General features: G+C 45.3%; 1 protein-coding gene across 5 annotated transcripts in view; it reads right to left on the minus strand.

Moving 5' to 3' along the window:
• Positions 1-17,266, minus strand: part of CAD (carbamoyl-phosphate synthetase 2, aspartate transcarbamylase, and dihydroorotase) — a 425,465-nt gene that overhangs the window by 314,570 nt on the left and 93,629 nt on the right. For all 5 annotated transcript variants that reach the window (XM_069605502.1, XM_069605501.1, XM_069605500.1 and 2 more), the window contains exons 3-6: positions 15,413-15,542; positions 10,883-11,025; positions 9,848-9,989; positions 4,860-5,031 (exon numbers count right to left, since the gene is read on the minus strand). In XM_069605502.1, the coding sequence (XP_069461603.1) occupies positions 4,860-5,031; positions 9,848-9,989; positions 10,883-11,025; positions 15,413-15,542 (587 nt within the window). The remainder of the gene's footprint in view (positions 1-4,859; positions 5,032-9,847; positions 9,990-10,882; positions 11,026-15,412; positions 15,543-17,266) is intronic.

Below are 17,266 nucleotides of genomic sequence, written 5' to 3' on the forward strand. Positions count from 1 at the left end.
GACTTGGTGGTCTGAGTAGGGGTCTTTGTGATAGCAGAAGACTTGGACTTGTCTGTCTGTTTCTGAGGAGTGGAGTGTCTTAAAGGTGTGGAAGTAGGCAGAGGCTGCTTCCTTTGTTGTTTTTCCCCCTCCCCGTGAGTGGAAGAGCGTTTTCCCTGTTTTTTCGCCCCTACGGAGCCTTTCGACGCCTGGCGTCGAGGTTCGGGGGTAGTGTCCCTATCCTTCGAGTGTGGAGGTAGGGGTTCGGGAGCCGCCGTAACGCTGTCTGCAGGCGCCGACTCCTAGAGTGCAGTCTGGGAATGGAAGTCGGCTTCGTCCTCCGGCGATCAAACTTCCGTTACCTTGGGGAGCGAGGCACTCTTGGCAACAGTGGATGATTGCCTGGAGTCATGCGGCGATCTTGATCGATAACGAGCCCTGTGTCGACGCCTTTTTTCCAGTTTCGAAAAACAAACTGTAATACTCCGCAGCTTCCACTAGCAGATTCCACGAGCCTCAGATATATATATATATATATATAGATATATATATATATATATATATATATATATATATACGGAGCACAAAGCTAATGAGTCAAGGACCCAAAGCATGCAGAAATGGGAGCAGCACTAAATCATGCAGCAAACAGGATGGAGAGGCCTAAAGCCTCAAGGGCTATATATCCTGTAGGAAAGAGCAGAGAAGGTCTGAAGGAACAAGAGGAGTAGAGGGGGCCCAGACCCCAGCAGCAAGAGATGCAAAAAGGGGGAGTGTGGGGAGTGTTTGGTCCCAGGCCCCAGCAGGAAGAGGTACAGAGGGCGGTATGAGGGGTGGTCCCAGACCCCAGCAGCAAACAGAAGAGGGGGATGTCCCAGGCCCCAGCGGCAAGAGGTGCAGAGGGGTTGGGGGGGGGGGGTGTCCCAGGGCCCAGCAGCAAGCAGAGAAGAGGGTGGGGCTTGCAGTGGCAAGAGGGGCAGTGGAGGCCCAGGGGCCCAGGCACCAGCAGCAGTGGGAAGAGATCATTCCAAAAACCAGATGCAGCCAAGCAGATTATTGCAAATAGAACCCAGAAGTTGTGGCACAGAACAGAGCAGTGATAAGTTCTGTGGTATTTGTTAGGGGAGTTTTCCTAAACTTCACCTGTCATACGACTTTATAAAACTATCCCTTGGTATACAGGGCCCAACTTCTAGTATAGGTCTGTACTACTCAGAGGATTGGTAGAATGGCAGATAAGCCAGGCTTGTTTTAGGAGGATGATGTGAGCAGTAGGTAAGTACAATGAGCTCAATAAATACATTGGCCCAAATAGACTCTTACACACTTGTAAAATTATTGTTTTATACACACAATGATAAGGTTATTCAGGTAAGTACCATTTCATATAAACACAATAGGAAAACAATGTAGTATTTCAGGTGAGTAATAGGAGTGCAACAGTTTATGAAAACAGCTAAGTCAATCACCAGGGATAAAATAAAAGTTTATTCAACACCAATAATAGCACATCAGTACTTTTAGAAGCTTATGATAAGAGTCCTTAAGGCTTTAGCAGTCCATCCCATCTAGGTACGATTTCTTCAAAGTCAGATTGGCGTTAAAGCAGATAAGGAACAGCAGCAGAAAGGGCAAAGTTCCAAAGGATTCTTCTGTTACAAGAAAGAAGACGGACTTTGAGGGTCAAAAGGAATTTAGGGACCTCGGGAAATGCTCCCTATGGGCGCACAAGCATTGTGCCTGGGTGAACGGTATGGGCAAACACCCAAACACCGGAATCAGCACTCCAGCAGCAAAGGAGCAACAGAATGACTTGAGGTATGTACTACCACGAGTCCCACAGTACCGGAGGAGTGTTGAAGATGCAGCTGGATTCTTTCACAGAGCAGCAGTGGTGGACATAAGGAAAGAAGGGACTCTGGAAGTGATGTCGCAGTAGCGGGCGAGAGCAAGGGCCTTCCAGCAAAGCCTTTTTCATGCTCCAACGTCTGTCTGCAGTTTTGGTGCCTTTTCACAGGCTCGAAGGGGGAACGGTTCTCACCCGAACCATTCGCCTCACTTACTCTGCCCTCGACTCTGGTGAGTGGACTTTGAGGGGGACAATATGAATTGCCACTTCACAGATTGCACCAGAAAAAGTTTAATCAAATGTGTGTCCTTAAGTATGTGTGTCCACTTAAGGACACACATTTGATTAAACTTTTTCTGGCGCAATCTGTGCAGTGGCAATTCAAATTTTCCTATCTGAACAGGGTACTGGGTCTACTCAAAAGGCCACTTGATATGCGACAGGACAACTAACTTGGACAATTGCTATATACTAATGTTTCCAAGTCGCAGAAAGATTCACCTGAATAGCCCACAACGCATTCTTACACTTCTTTGAGGAGGGGATTCTTGAAGGAGTCCAAAGTTTCGGGAGAATTTGTTCACAGGAAGACTATGCACCACAAAGTGGTCGCAGGTCCCAGAGTATTGGCGGTTTGCAGCCCAGGAAGGTCACATCACGTCTTAGGATGGCTCAATTCGAACGCTGTTTTAGGACGGATTATGCCCACCAGTCGAAGGGAAGGAGGTGTCCTCATCGGAGCTCCTCTATCGATTACAAAACGGGGTCAAGACAGCAGTGGTCTTTGTGGTTTCTGGAAGGGGCTGCAGGCTTCTCTGGTGTCTTCAGTTCTTCTGTTCCAGTGATCGACTCGTCTTCTGCCTCAGGATACTCTTATCAGGAATTCACACTCATCCTCTGCAAACTCTTCCCTACAGTTTACAGAACGGGGAAGGTGGCTGTGAAAACAGAACAGCCACCCTTCCCCCCCACTCCACCAGCGGGAACTGGATTCTCTCAAGCTTACCAGAAGACAAAGGATAGAAGAGTTTCAGGATCCATTTCCTGTCCTCGCAGACACACTAGAGCCATGGCAGGATAAACAAAGGGTTCCCACCAAAGTCACAACTCAAACCAGGACCCCGCCCCACCCAGGATAGCTGAAGGACTGAGAAATCACAAGCATAAGAAAAAATGGTGATAAAAGAAAGAAGCCTCTCATTTTGGGTCAATGGTGACCCTTCTGTGTGTTACCACATCTGCGGAAACAGCCTGCGGTCAGAACTCACAAGAGTCTGTAGAACACATCCACTGTCACTAGCCATAATTGTATGCGTGTCACTAACAGAAATGTTACAGGAGCAGTGAGAAAGGGGCTACTAGGCATCCCCTCAGCACTTGCATGCTCTACACCTTGAAGAGTCTTGTGCTAGATGAAATGACCAATAAAGATCTCAGACCAAACAGGACAGACTCAAAGATTATGGCAAAGTACTACTTTATTCTCAATTTAATAAAGCAGAAACAGGCAGATATCGGACCGATTCTTGCACACACAAACTTGTTTACACAGAGGTCTTATACCTCAATATGCGTCATCTAGGACGTCATCCTACGTGGTAAACCATAATACATATTAGCGGGAGGGATTGGTTAAGGGGCACATGTCTAGTTATAGAATGTATACGGGTTGGTACTTCATTGACTGTCTCTTGTCTGTAAGACACACCTCAAACTTCCTCTAAATACATACAATACGGATTATAGCAAACAAAATGGCAGTGGATTGGTCTAAGCAACATTGTATAGCAGGTAGCCCCATAGACCCACTGATTGGTTGGCATTCTCGCCCAACCTTGGCGTTTCGGCTAGCAGCAGGTAAGTGAAACGAAGCCCAGGTGCATGAATCACGTCAGATTACTCCCGACTTTTCCAATTAGTCCATCTCTCATCGGTCCTGCCATGAGCCAATGTTTCCCTGTCTGTAGTGGACTGGTAGCCTGCTCTCTGCTCTGGGACACTGATGGAAGTGTAAACTATTTTCATCCGAAGCTTAATGAATAGCACTGGTTTTCGAATTCTGAGTCACAGGTGAAGAGACAACAAATGTGTCCATTTAAGCCTCCTATTTACTGCCATTTGATTGAATTACACCGAGCATCATTGCTCTTCTTGGCCTCTAGAGACTTTCGCACTCTACCTTGTATAGACTTCATACACTTTTAATTGTACAATACTTGGCTCTTGCAGAGGATTTCTTCTTTAATCCAAGAGAAAAAGGTCTCGTGCATGGCCTTTCCAGCAGCCTCCCTATGTGCTACAGCCATTCCTTAAAAATAGCATCCTTGATCCCAAGCCAACAGACTCATCTTTATTTTGCACACAAAGCTTTTCTTCCAGCATCTCCCGTCTCTTCAACCCTGATCTGTTTGAGGTAGCTGAATTGAATATTAACACAAGCCAGGGTCCATTTTCCAATTATGGCCTTCATTGCCACGTCATATATTCCACTATAGCAAGCTTCTATCTATCTCATCTGCCTTGCATTACTGAGTCTGCAAGTTACTTTGTCTTCTTTTGCATTCATGATTACTTTATCGTTTTGTACATGTTTCTCTCATTGCTTCAGTTACATCGTCCCTCTTAAACAGATCGTTTCAGTACGGCTTCGTAGATCTTCTTTATGACATCACTATGAAAGCACGACTCCATAAAAATAAAGTAAAGCAGGATGAACAAGGGTTCCCAGATTCAGAGCAAAAAGAATGAATGAGGGGAAAAATGCTCCTCTCAGTCAGGAGAATAGGAAAAAGGTCCAGCATAATGTTCTGGGGGTCTCAGAGGGGATTTGGCATGAAAATGAAAAATCTCCCCAACTGTATTGCAAAAAAAGAAATACAGCAAGTTGATATTGGATTTACAGAGCTACGAGATGTACAATGTATGAAACAATGTTAACAGCAAAGAAATGTGATATGGTGGCGTTAAACAGGAAATCCTAAGCGGGAGAGAGGGAGGAAGAGCAACTGAGTTGAGGATTCCTGAAACTTACTTCAACTTGTAGGTCTTTGCTCCAATGACAAGGGAGAGAATCTGGTGTCCCAGGCAGATGCCAAACACTGGTTTGGGCTTTTCTTCAGAAATGACTCGCCGGATGTTCTCCACGGCCTCCTGGCAGAATACAGGGTCCCCCGGCCCATTACTAATAAATAAACCATCAAAATCTAAGTGAAAGAGGGAGCAGAGAAAAAAATAAAAATCAGCATTTGTGGCAATGGCAAGAACTGCAAAATTATTGTTCAAGTAACACTCAATATTTAATCTGCACAACTTCTCACCACCAGCGAGTCCTAATGCACCTTGCTACATACCATGAACCCACTACCATTACCAACCAGATGAATACTTCAGTGCATGTGCCTTCCGTTGGGAAAGATTTTCCTTTTGCTTTCCTGCCATCGACCTCTATGGGACACTCTTGGTTTATTTTGAACCCAGTCCCGCACTTTTGAGATAATTAAAGCCTTCTGCTTTACTTACCTTTCTTTTTTGCTCATTCTTATGGGAAAACAGACTGGGTCCCTAAGACTTTCAGTACTGAGGTCTCTGAAAGTCTGTTAGAATTGCACTCATCACCTCAGTGCAATTAGGATACTTAGTATTCGTATAACTTTATGTAATGACATGTTGGTTACTTTTACAATGTGACTAGTATGAGCTGGTTGCAGCAGTGATTTTTCTACCCCCCTTTTGCAATTCTACCTGTGCACTTTTGCATTTACCGCAAATAGCTTATAAAGGTGGCTAGCAGCCCAAGACGGCCATGCCACAAGAGTTTTGCTCAACCTTTCGCCATATTGTTCTTTGGGGTGCAGTATTGCCATATATAGAAAGCCATTTCCCATTCCATTAGTTTGAATGGTGCAGAAACCAAACTAGCCACTGCCAGTTTGAATGGTGCAGATCCTTCTCTTTGGTGGGATTGGGCATGATCACAGAACAAAACTTCGATAACAGGAGAGCTCCTATAGCCATTCAACAGATCTTCGTAGAGGTCCTTGCTCCAACGACGATTTCTGAAGTGGACCGCAAACTACAGTGCTGTCCATGTGAAGCCCTGCTCCTCCACCTCCTGGACCTCTTGGCAGCGTTCCGACACCATTGACCATGCCATCCTCGTTCAGAGGCTCTCTCTATTAGGTATCTCTGACTCTGTCCTGCAGTGGTTTGTTTCTTTGCTCACTGATCACCCTCGGTCTGTCTCCTTTCACGTCTTCTGCTCTTCCTCTTTGTGTAGTCCCTAAGGCTCGGCACTTTCCACTCTACTTTTTAATGTCAATATCCATCCACTCATCCTGCTTATTCAGTCTTTTGGTTTCCGCTGTTACTCTTACGCGGACAATACCCAAATCCTGATGTGGCTGGATCTGGCCACGGCTGACACTGCTTCCCATTGCCAGTCGTCCCTGTCAGCAACTCATTTGTGGATGGTCTGTAACTGCATCTGTCTCAATGGGGACTAGGCCGAGGTACTGCTGGTCGGTCCCCAGCGAGATGCCTCTCTTTGGTCCGTGGCCTTTTGGCCTCCGGAAAAAGGCCCCCTCTACCCATCCCCTCCCACGTCGACAAAAACCTGGGGGTTGAGCTGTCCTCTCTTGCACTTCTTCCCCAAGTGAGTGCCCTATGCCTGGTTGTATATTTTAAACTTACTGTTCTTCAGAAAGTGCTTCCTTTTCTCCCGGTCTCCCTTCACTCTACGATTGTTTCTTCTCTCATCTCTGGCTCCTTGGATTACTGAGACTCCCTGTATTTGGCTCAACCAAAATATCTGCTCGATCTTCTTCAGGTTCTACAGAACTCTGCGGCTCGCCTGGCTCTGCGGGCCCCCTGGGTTCTCCTCTGTCGCCCTGAATACACTGCATTGGTTACCTATTGCTAGCAGGGTGAATTTTTTAAATCTTTGTCCACTGTGATTTCTATAAGAAGGGACCACTATCTTCAAGCCAAATTTAAGCATTCCGCCCTTTCTCACTCCCTTCTTCCTGCTGCATTTCCGTCCCCTGTATACGACCTGCTTGTTTTAGAGGTCGTTCATTCTCGGTCTGTGCTGCTAAATTGTTGAATCTGCTTCCCTTCTTTGCGTCTGGTTCAGGACGATCTTGACTTCCGGCGCCAGCTTAAGACTACTTTTTCCGTCAAACTAATTTACCTGCGCTTTCTTCCCACTTCTCTTTGCCTAGCGCCTTGATGCCCCAGTTGGTGAATGGTTCGCTATACAAGTGTCCAAACATAACATTCTGGGGGTTCGGATGGAAGCTGTCTGGAACAGATTAAGTGTGACGAACCAAAACTAAATCCAGACCCCGATAGTGACCTCTGCACCATGACCCCTAGGCCTTCGAGAGGACCAAGCACAGAAGAATGTACCCAATGGATTCCGGAACATCAGTGTTGAGGAGATTTATAATCATTTGTATGCTTCATACCCTCTCCGAGTGAGACCCGCAGCACTTTTTGCTGGACTTCTAGACCTTTTTCTTTAAACCTTGAATGAGTGGAGCCATTTTCCATTCATTCTTATGGGCTCTGTCTTTTGGAACTCTATTCTTTGTGTTTTACTGTCCCAAGTGTCTATTTTTCCTCTTTTCCTCAATAACTCTTAAAGTCATATGTATTTTACTGTTGCAGCGAATAGCTCCTTACGGGCAGTGTTGCTGGAGACCCCGATTGGTCCTTCTTTTGAGATAATTTTCTAAATCCTCAAGTAACTACAGTTCTTAAGGTTACAGAACTTCTTCGGATCTCTCCTAAAACTCGATAGTCGGAGATGGCACACACCACCTGCTCTCTTCTCCTGTGCCTTTTTACTCACATATACTATCACCTAATTATGGCTGATGGCAGTGAACGTGTCCCACCAACTATTGTGTAGTTTTTCTACCGCAGGCTATGTACATAGCCTCAGTAGTGCACAATAGGGACACAGAGGGGCTACCTTCTTTATTCGCCATTTCTAGCATGGTTCTTGGCCAGCCCTTCTTTTACTCCCCTATAACCCATCCACCATGCTACAGCACGTCTTATTACAAGAGCACGTAAATTTGACTAAATTACCCCCACCCTACGCAAACTACCTTGGCTTCCACTACAAGCCAGGATACTGATCAAGACTGCATGTATCTACAAAGCAGTCCCGAGTAGCACACCAGCGTACCTGGTGTCTAAACTCAACATATCAGGTGACATGCTCCTTGCGCAGGAAATCGACCAACTGGCTTGAATCACAAAGAGTAGCTGCAAGCATTCCTTCTCTTGTCATGCATCCACCCTGTGGAACTCTATCCTGGCATCGCCTCGGCATGCCCCCACAATTCTCCAATTTCAAAATCTCTGAAAACATGGCTCTTGCAACAATACCTGATCAAGGACTAATTACAATGAACGCAGACAGACCTCACAGTACTGCGCTGCTGTTAGTAGATACCAGCTACCCCACACACTGTACAGCGCTGCGCCAGCTAGGTCCGGGCTTTAAACAAGTTTTCTCTTCTGCAAATTCCAATTGTGGAAAAGAAACCTGAAGATGTTTTTCATGTTGAGGAGCATTGTGGGAAGTACACACGGTTGTCATTACTGATTCACTAACCTAGGAGTCTTAGCCAGGACAGTCTAACAAGTGGGGCTTAAAGCTAATTAAGGTGGGCCTGCCACGGTGGCATAAACATCTGTAAATGACCACACAGCACAACTGGATGGGCATTTCCAAATTTTGGGTGGGCCTTGCCTGCTCAGGCCCTACCCTGTCTACACCTCTGAGCCTACTACTAGTACAAAGGATTAAGTTATAGACTGCAGTTCCGATAGATGAAATGTAGCATTTGAATCTAAAATAGGAAAAGAATGCGCTCCTTTTCCTCCAAGAGAGTGGCCCCTGTTCACTGGGTGTCTGCCTTCCCCCACCAGACTTTATCACCTGCTTTTCCTATATTTTAAATTGCTGCATCTTGCAGCCCAGAGCCAGCCTTGCACAATCTTTGGACCCAACCTTCTCACAAGTTTAAAAGGGATCAAAAATTACCTTTCAAATAATTTTGCTTTTAAACCTAAGAAAAGTAGATCTGCCAAGCTGCTTCCGGGTGTTGCGTCAACTGTGAATCGGGAGAAGCGGCTGGTCTGTGGCCTCTCAAGGGGTGCAATGCTCAGAGGAATTTCTAGTATCTGGCCTAGTAAAAAACTTTTAGGAGGCCACCCTAGTTCTAGCGAACAGGGAACTCAAAACCCAGGTTAGCCAAAAACCAATTGAGGTAAAGGTGAAGCACAGTGCAGGCTTATTCTCAGAAGGGTGTATTCAGGGGCCCTCAATGAGTTCACAGTATGGCACACAAGTATAAAAATACAACTATTTATCATAGGCCTTCTGAAAACAATGAAAACTTAAACAGGCATTTATTTCTGCACAACGTTATGATACAAATATACACAATTCACCATAGGTTCAAATATACATAACAAGCAGCAAAGCGATGAGTAATTCAGATGCAGCCAAAAATGGGACCAGATCACAAGACAAAATCCAACCGAAGAAGTCCAAAACCTAAGATGAATGGGGCCTTGTGCCTAAGACTCGCAGGAGCCACAATGTTGCTCACTAGAACCAAGTCCCTCTAGTTTGGTTTCAATCGCCCTTTGTTGTTAGTTTTAAAGTCTTACAACAATTTTACCAAAGGCCTTTGTTCCAGACCAAAGGCTAACCCAGGGGCAGGATACTCGAGCCAGGTTTGACGACCAAAAGGTGAGTGGAATGGAATCAGGAGACAAAGGGATTTATTCCCAATGAACTCTTAACTTCCCTTCAAAAAAGTCAGGACAGGATTAAATCAGAGCAAAAGGAAAGGGGTTCCGCCAGAAACTATGGAGGGAAGGTTGCAACAAAAAATACAATATTTCATAACATGCAGTTTTCTGTCTGCCAAGCTACACATTATGACAAAGTAGCAATGGCATAGGGATGGTGGGGTCTGAAGGACGTTGTTCACTCACCACTGGAGTCCAGGGGGTGGTTCCAGGGCACCACCGTCACTGCAGCTCCCCTCTGGCACAGGCAGCGGATCTGGTTGTATTTGAGCCCGCAGTCCAAAGCCGTGATCTTCACTGAGCCACCAGGATTGTAAACCCGCGGTTCCTAAGAATTGCAATGTGTAACAGAGAAATCGGGATTACTCGAGAAAGGCAAGTGGGCACATCATGTCCATAACAGATTTTCATGGTCAGCCAATGTCTAATGAAATCAGGCTGGTTTGAAATGAAATATGTAGAACTTCTCGTGCTTGCGCCAGCGGCTCACCTACACAACTAGCGATTTTTGCTGCCCTTCACAAATTCTGAACTACAATATGTACTGTAAATTAAGTAGGCACTTAAAGATTTTCTTGAATTGATATAGTAGACTGGACCATCAGTGTAATGTTGGAAATGCCCAAAGCAGCACTCCGGGAATACTTGTACTCAGCCCTACAGATAAGGGGTGCATCAGCCACTTTTACTCCCTGAAAACAGGCAAATACTCCCAAAAAATAGAAATAGGGAGTATTTAGGAAGCAACAATACTCCCAAGAAAAAAACCAGGAAACATATGTAGATCATTCTCCCCCTGCTTTCACCCACACAGCTTCATGGATAGGTTTGGACCAATAGTGCACGTAGCACCTAAACTACAATTACTGCCTGATCGGAAGTAAACCTGTACCTTTAAATATGCATGAATAACTAGGTGCACAGAAATGATTACAAAAAGATTTCCGCTTTCTAGTTCTAACATTTATACCCATTTATAAAATACTCATTGGAAATTGGACTTACATTTTTACTCCCTAAAAAAAAAATCACTTTACTCCCAATTTAAAAAATATAGGGTGCAAATAGTCCCACCTCCGAATCTCAACAGGAGCACTGCTTGTACCCAAGCACTCATCTTTACTTGGGGTAGGATGCAAAGACAAAAACAAGGACCTCATTAGGTTGTGCTCCTCGGCTTCACTGGCAAGGAGGAAGCGCAGCCAGCAGGCACAGCTTTACCTTCAAAGAAACCTCCTGCACCAGATTCCTTATGTTGGGGTCCTCCAGTGGTACAGTCGACTCATCGGTGCCGTCTAGTACCAACTTCCCCAACATAGTCCCCTTCTCTCGGATCTTCTTGGTCAAAGCCCTCGTGTCCACTCCTAGAAGGAAGTCAGAAAGAAAATTAAATATGTACATAAAGGGAAACTAGACCTGCAAAAAACGAATAGCCTTGAAGTACATCGAAAAGCAACAATTAGTAAGAGTCAATATTTTGTGATGAGCAATGCAGGACACTACATTTTCTTCCTATCCATTTGCTCATCTAACAGGCATGTAAGGTGTCCAGATCTGTCACTTAATACATCCAACGCTCATTTTTCACTGCTGTAGTTGCCACCCATCTACATCATTCATACGCAAGCACCACCAGCATCCCCCTGCCCCCTCCCCATCTCTGACCCACTTTACCTGGACGTGCAGACTGACCACATCCACCGTCACACAGAAAAGAAAATTCACTGCAAGTGCTTCTCCTTCTATTGTGTTCCCAATATGAATCGGTAAGAAGTGTTTTTATGTGCCCAGTCTTGCAAGAATCAAGGGATGGATAGTTAATTAACATTTGATAAATGTATGGGGACACAGAGTAGAGATAGTGGGCAACAACCAGCCATACACAAAAGGGGTGTATAGGCCGCTTCTGCACCCACAAATTAAATAGGGAGTAGAAATACAGCCTTCACCCACAAAGCTCTGCGGATAGGTTTGGGCCAGTAGTGCATTTAGCACCATAGGAATAAAGTATTACTGCCTATTGGGAAGAAATAAACATGTATCTTTTTATGTGCATGAATAACTACTTGCAAAGAAATTATTACAAAAACATTTCCGTTTTCCAGTTTAAACATTTTTATCCACTTATAAAATACTCCTATTGGAAATTGGACTTGAGACATTTTTACTCCCTAAAAAATCATTTACTCCCAACTTAAAAAAAAGGGCAATCATATGTCTCTGGTTACAAACATGTATTTAGAATCCACAGAATAAGTTTAATATGGCAGTTCTGTAGAGGAGCAGGTGGACATGCTACCCCCAGCTCCCGCCTCTTCACCTCCGTCATATTGGAACAGTTGAAGAATAGCCCTATGTGGGACAGGAGGTATCATCCCAATACCGCATAGTGTATGAGAGACGATATGCACTCAGACAACCGCATCAAATGTACCCACGCACAGAGAAGGTAGGAGGATGTCTGCACACACCATTGGACAACAGAGCTATAAGTGAAATCTGACAAGAGCAGTGTGGTGTCAGAGGAAAGATACTGAGACTTACTGGCAAATACTCAAAGAATAGGAAGTAACAAGAGAAACATGTAATCGAATATGAAGAAATCCGATATGCAAAGAAAAAATAACCTGCTGATCAATAAATGAATATACGCCGAAATGCAAGGTAGACGAGACATAGAAGCTTGCTGCAGAGGAAAACATAACATGGCTAGAGTTGCCATGATGGAAAGATGGATGTCTGACTCGTGTTAAAACAATTCTTTCAAGCTACCCCAGAGACAGACCAGGGCTGCAGAGTCAGGAGACGGTGGAAGACAGCTCTGTGTGAGGAATAAAGAAGAGTCTATTGGCCTGGGATAAAGGATGCTATTTCAAGGAATAATTCCAAGGCACAAGGAAAGTCAAAAGGATGAGCCATGTACACAAGACATTACTTTTAGAGTAAGTGAAGGAGAAAACATCTGCAAGTGTCAAGTATTAGACAAATATGCGGAAAAACCATGCAGGATTGAGTGAGCAAGCATCTGGAGGCCAAGAAGGGTAATGACACCCAATTTAATTGAATCAAATAGCAGTAAATAGAAGGTAAAGATGGACAAATTTGTTGTCTCCTCACACTCTATTCAGAAGTTGAAAAAGACTATTCATTAAGCCCAAACGAAGATAATAGTGTGCCTACACTCCCTTGAATGTCCCAGAGCAGAGAGCAGGCTGCGAGGTAAACTACAAAGGAGAAGCCTTGGCTTGGGGCCTGAGCGATGAGAGAAGATGTACTATTGGGAAAGTGGGGAGTAGTCTGACATTGCTTGCAGCAACTGAGTTTTGTTTTGCTTACGTGTTGCCAACGAGCCGAAAGTCCAAGGTTGGGAAAGCACGCCAACCAATCAGAGGGTTTATGTATCAACATGCTATACAATGTTGCAAAGACCATCCCTCTGCCATTTGTCCGCTATAATCAATATTATATGTTTTTAGAGGTAGTTCCAGGCGTACCCACCAGATAAGGGTCAGCCAATGAAGTTAATTTTTTTTTACATTTGTTAAGCGCACAAAACTCTTGGTCATCAAGGTGCTGTTACAACCAGTTACACTCAATTAGGCACAGTCGGGGGCATAGATGCGCTTGGTTCAAGAACAGTTGCACCGGTATGCAAATTACAGACTGATTGGCAATTGGAAAGTCCGGTGGGTTAGGTGAAGAGCCAGGTTTTCAGAGCTTTCCTGAATGGCCAGTAGTAGGCGAGTGGGGAGAGAGTTCCATAACTGCTAAGCTACCACTGATGGGAAGCTAGCACCCCCACTTTCACGGGGGTCTTTTCGATGGGTCTGAAAGAGGCTTCCCTCCGCAGTGGCAGGGAGACTCTGGGCCCCGAGGTCACCTCCACTGGTGTAGTCTCCACAGGCTGCGCCAGGGCCGCTGCGACTCCCTTGATAGAGGCATTCGCCGTTTGAATCAAGGCCTTCACCGCCTTAGGCGCGTTTGAGGCCTTCACCTTGGGAGGAGGGTCACCGCCTCGCTCCCCCACGGCCGAATCCTCCGAGATAGACCAGGGCCTCAGGTTCTCAGATTTCCTCTTCCCCGAACCAGAGCGTTGGCTCGTGGTTGATGGTGCCGGGGAAGGCACGCTCTGCCTGGCAGCCGAAGAGCCCGACCGTTCGGCGCTCCTGGTGCCCGCGGACTCGCGGTGCTTTGCCTTCTGTTGGGCCCCCGTCGCCGGGGCGCCCTCACAGGACTTAGAAGACCGCTCAGACGACTTCTTCTCACCCGACGGACTCCTTCCTTCCAGCCAGTTGGAGAGACGAAGGTGCCGGTCCCTGATGGTCCGTTCCGACATGTTCCTGCAAAACGCACAGCCCTTCTCCACGTGCGTTTTGTCCCCATGAAGGCAGTAGAGACATTTCGAATGCTCGTCCTCCTTGAACACATTCTGTAGCTGGCATCCAGGGCAGACCCTGAACAGCTTTCTGGGCGTCAAGCTTCCTTTCTCCTGGGCCATGTTCGCGTAGGCCGCAGAAACTTCTGGAATCCTTCAAGAAGCGTAACTCGACAAAATCTTCACCCTTGAGGGGCATAGAAAAATCTGACACGGACCCCCGTTAATCGGATGTAGAGACAGTGGAGCTTGAGGCTCTATTTCACCGAAAAATGAGAAATTCTCTTTGAAAAAGCGCGAAAACGCAGCAAAAGCTCGAGAGCTAAACACAAGGACTCCCAACACTTGAGCGTGCGGTAAAATCTGAAGATGGGTGCCAGAAGCGGGGCTTGGGGAGAGGGCAGTCATTGGCTGGGGGCAGTATGACCCAGAGACCAGTGATTGGTTACTACGGAGAAAGACAGATCAGAAACTAAACTGATACTGATTTTTTCTTTACCGAGGATTCCCTGCCTGACGACGGGAATATTCATGGGCATGTGAATCCATGCCAGACCCCATGCTGGAGAATGTTTATAACAGTAATTGAATGCAAAGAACAGATGCAAAGATGCATATTCCTGAAAATCAAGTGGCCCAAGGTGCACAAAGTTAAGACTTTAAACCAGCAGTTACCGCTGCAACCATTACCTTTCAGAAGGCTACGGCGGCCCCATAAAAACCCAACGTTTGATGGTACTGAGCAAACGTTTTAGTTCAAAGGGCTTCCAGGAGGAGGTTCTTTGAGTGGCAGGAGTGGGTAAAGGGTGGAAATGGCCACAGATTATTAGCAAGTCATTGGATGATAAAATAAACATGCCCACGCCCTGTCCCAGCCGATCTGTCCCTCACATCCAATCTCCCTCCAATCCTAAAAGTTTATGCCTTTATAGGTGGTGTAAAAGCACTAATCACTAGTGGTAGATCGTTAACGGTGTCAAAAGCGAAACAGCATAACCAGCTGTTAGACACCAACTTTCCACCCAATAGCAACAGTCGTTTAAGGGTACACAACTTTGCCCAAATTAGGAAGAGAGGTACCAAGAGGGATCATGCAACCTACCAGCAGGCACAAGGTGTGAGGAAATACAAAGCAGTCACTGAATATTAAAACAAAACATCTGGCCCACTCGCCAATGCCAAGCTATTGTCAGTAACCCTTCCTCTCTCCTGCAGTAGCTCTGGGCACACTTTGGACATCCTTTAATATTGACTCCATCCAAACCATTTGCTAGAGTACTAGAAATATAGCCTCCAAAAATCGTATTCATTGAGAACCAATGTGCAAGCAGATGACACATAACCAGCAACATTAAGAACAGTGCTCAGTGACCAACCTTCTAGTCCTGGGATGTTGTGTTCCTTAAGCCACTGATCCAGGGAAAGCGCAGCACACCAGTGGCTTGGGCTTTCAGACTTCTCCCCCACAATGAGGGCAGATGCGTGAATTTGGCTGGATTCAAACCACTGCAAGGCAAAGCAAATAAAACAGAATGAGTTAAAAAGTTATTCCCCTATTCTAATCCGTGTTCTCAATTGATTTTCTTGTATAGCACTTCATGCCAGAGTTCATCCTGCTTCTTAGCACGGTTAACATGTGGTATTTCCCCATGTGCTAGTACTGAATGCATCAACCACAGATGTATTAAAGGCCGAGTCGGCCTTGCACTGGTGTTCAAACTTGGGATGTGCCGGCCAGACCCATATTGAAGGCAAGCACTTACCCTGCTGTACCAACTTTGTACTCAAACTAGGAGGTGCTGCACATAACAGTCCTCACTTAGCCCCAAAAAGCACTGCAAATGTACAGAGAAAAGCCAACAGTTTGGGTTTAGGGATGGGTTTGCCAGGGATTTCCAGAATGATAGTACCTGACCATATCCAGACTGGCCTGTAGGAGACCCAACATGTTGGTGAGGCCAGGTTTCTTTTTGGGGGACGGGTCTGTTTTTTGGCCAAGATTAGTTACTTTACTGTGCAGCTGGTAGTTTTGATTAAGTGTTACTAAACAATTATTTAAAATGCACAATTTGCAATACATTTTATGAAAAAACTCCCCCTTGGACAAAAATGATCTTCCAAACAGTAAGGTATAGACACCTTCTTTATTCAAATAATGTGGACCATACGCAACTCCCCACCGGTCTCTCTGCAAGCTCCTTCTGACAGAGCTTCGCATCCTTTCCCTGCATTCTCATTCTAAATTCCATGCGTAGCATTCCACACATGAAGAATGCTACACATCTCGCGTTTTCCCACATGAGACAAAAAGTACTACAAAAGGAAACGAAGAATTCAACACAACACTCTTAAATGGAGTCACTAAGTTTGTGTAATAAAACACTACAAAGATTAATATGAAACTGAAAGGACTAAAATGTAATACATCTATGTGGAAACATTCTGAGGAACAATAAATCTGAGCGATTAGAGATCTGAGCGATTAGGTAAGAAATCCAACACAGTAACATTTAGATGGACCTGTAGGTGAGATAACTTATAAATTCCAATTCTGCGTAAACTGTTCAATATAATCTGTGTAAGATATTTAACAATGTTTCAGACACAATGGTTTCCCACAGCTCATAGTGGGAAGTGCTGTTAGGGAGCGTTCGAAGAAATGTGCTAATTCCCTCCACCTTAGAGACCCCCAGCAACTTTGCTGGATTTTGAGGACTTTCATTTATTTTTACCTGGAGAGTGAGACCCTTTTTCCCCACTCGCTCATGTAGTTTAATGTGATTTTGTACACTGTTTCTTTTGGTTGTGGAGTCTAACCAACTCCGTGGGCATCATATTTTACATTGTGTCACACAGCACCTTCAGTGCAGTGACAGGGAAATCTTTCAGATTTCCCAAGGTTTAAATACCTTCACTGGGATGAACTACTGTTTCCCAGAGCAGTAAAATGAAATTGACTTTACTTACCATTATAACTTGCTAGTCCCAGCACACCATCTTACAATGGAGTGCTGGAGGGGTTACCTAGTATCCCCTTTGTCTAGCTTCTCATGTAACATTTATTGTGTTACCCTTTTCTCACTGAATGACCGGTTGCAGTGGTTTCGTTTGAACTACCATGGTGTGTATTTACTACAGGCTGGGTTCGCAACTACAGTAAAGCACCCACGTGAGACATCTTTGTCAAAATGGCCCCCGGACGTCTTTTTCCCCCCATTTCTTTGTGGAAA

The sequence above is a fragment of the Ambystoma mexicanum genome, chromosome 4p, assembly GCF_040938575.1.
Source record: "Ambystoma mexicanum isolate Mex_15411 chromosome 4p, UKY_AmexF1_1, whole genome shotgun sequence".
NCBI classification, from domain to species: Eukaryota; Metazoa; Chordata; class Amphibia; order Caudata; family Ambystomatidae; genus Ambystoma; species Ambystoma mexicanum.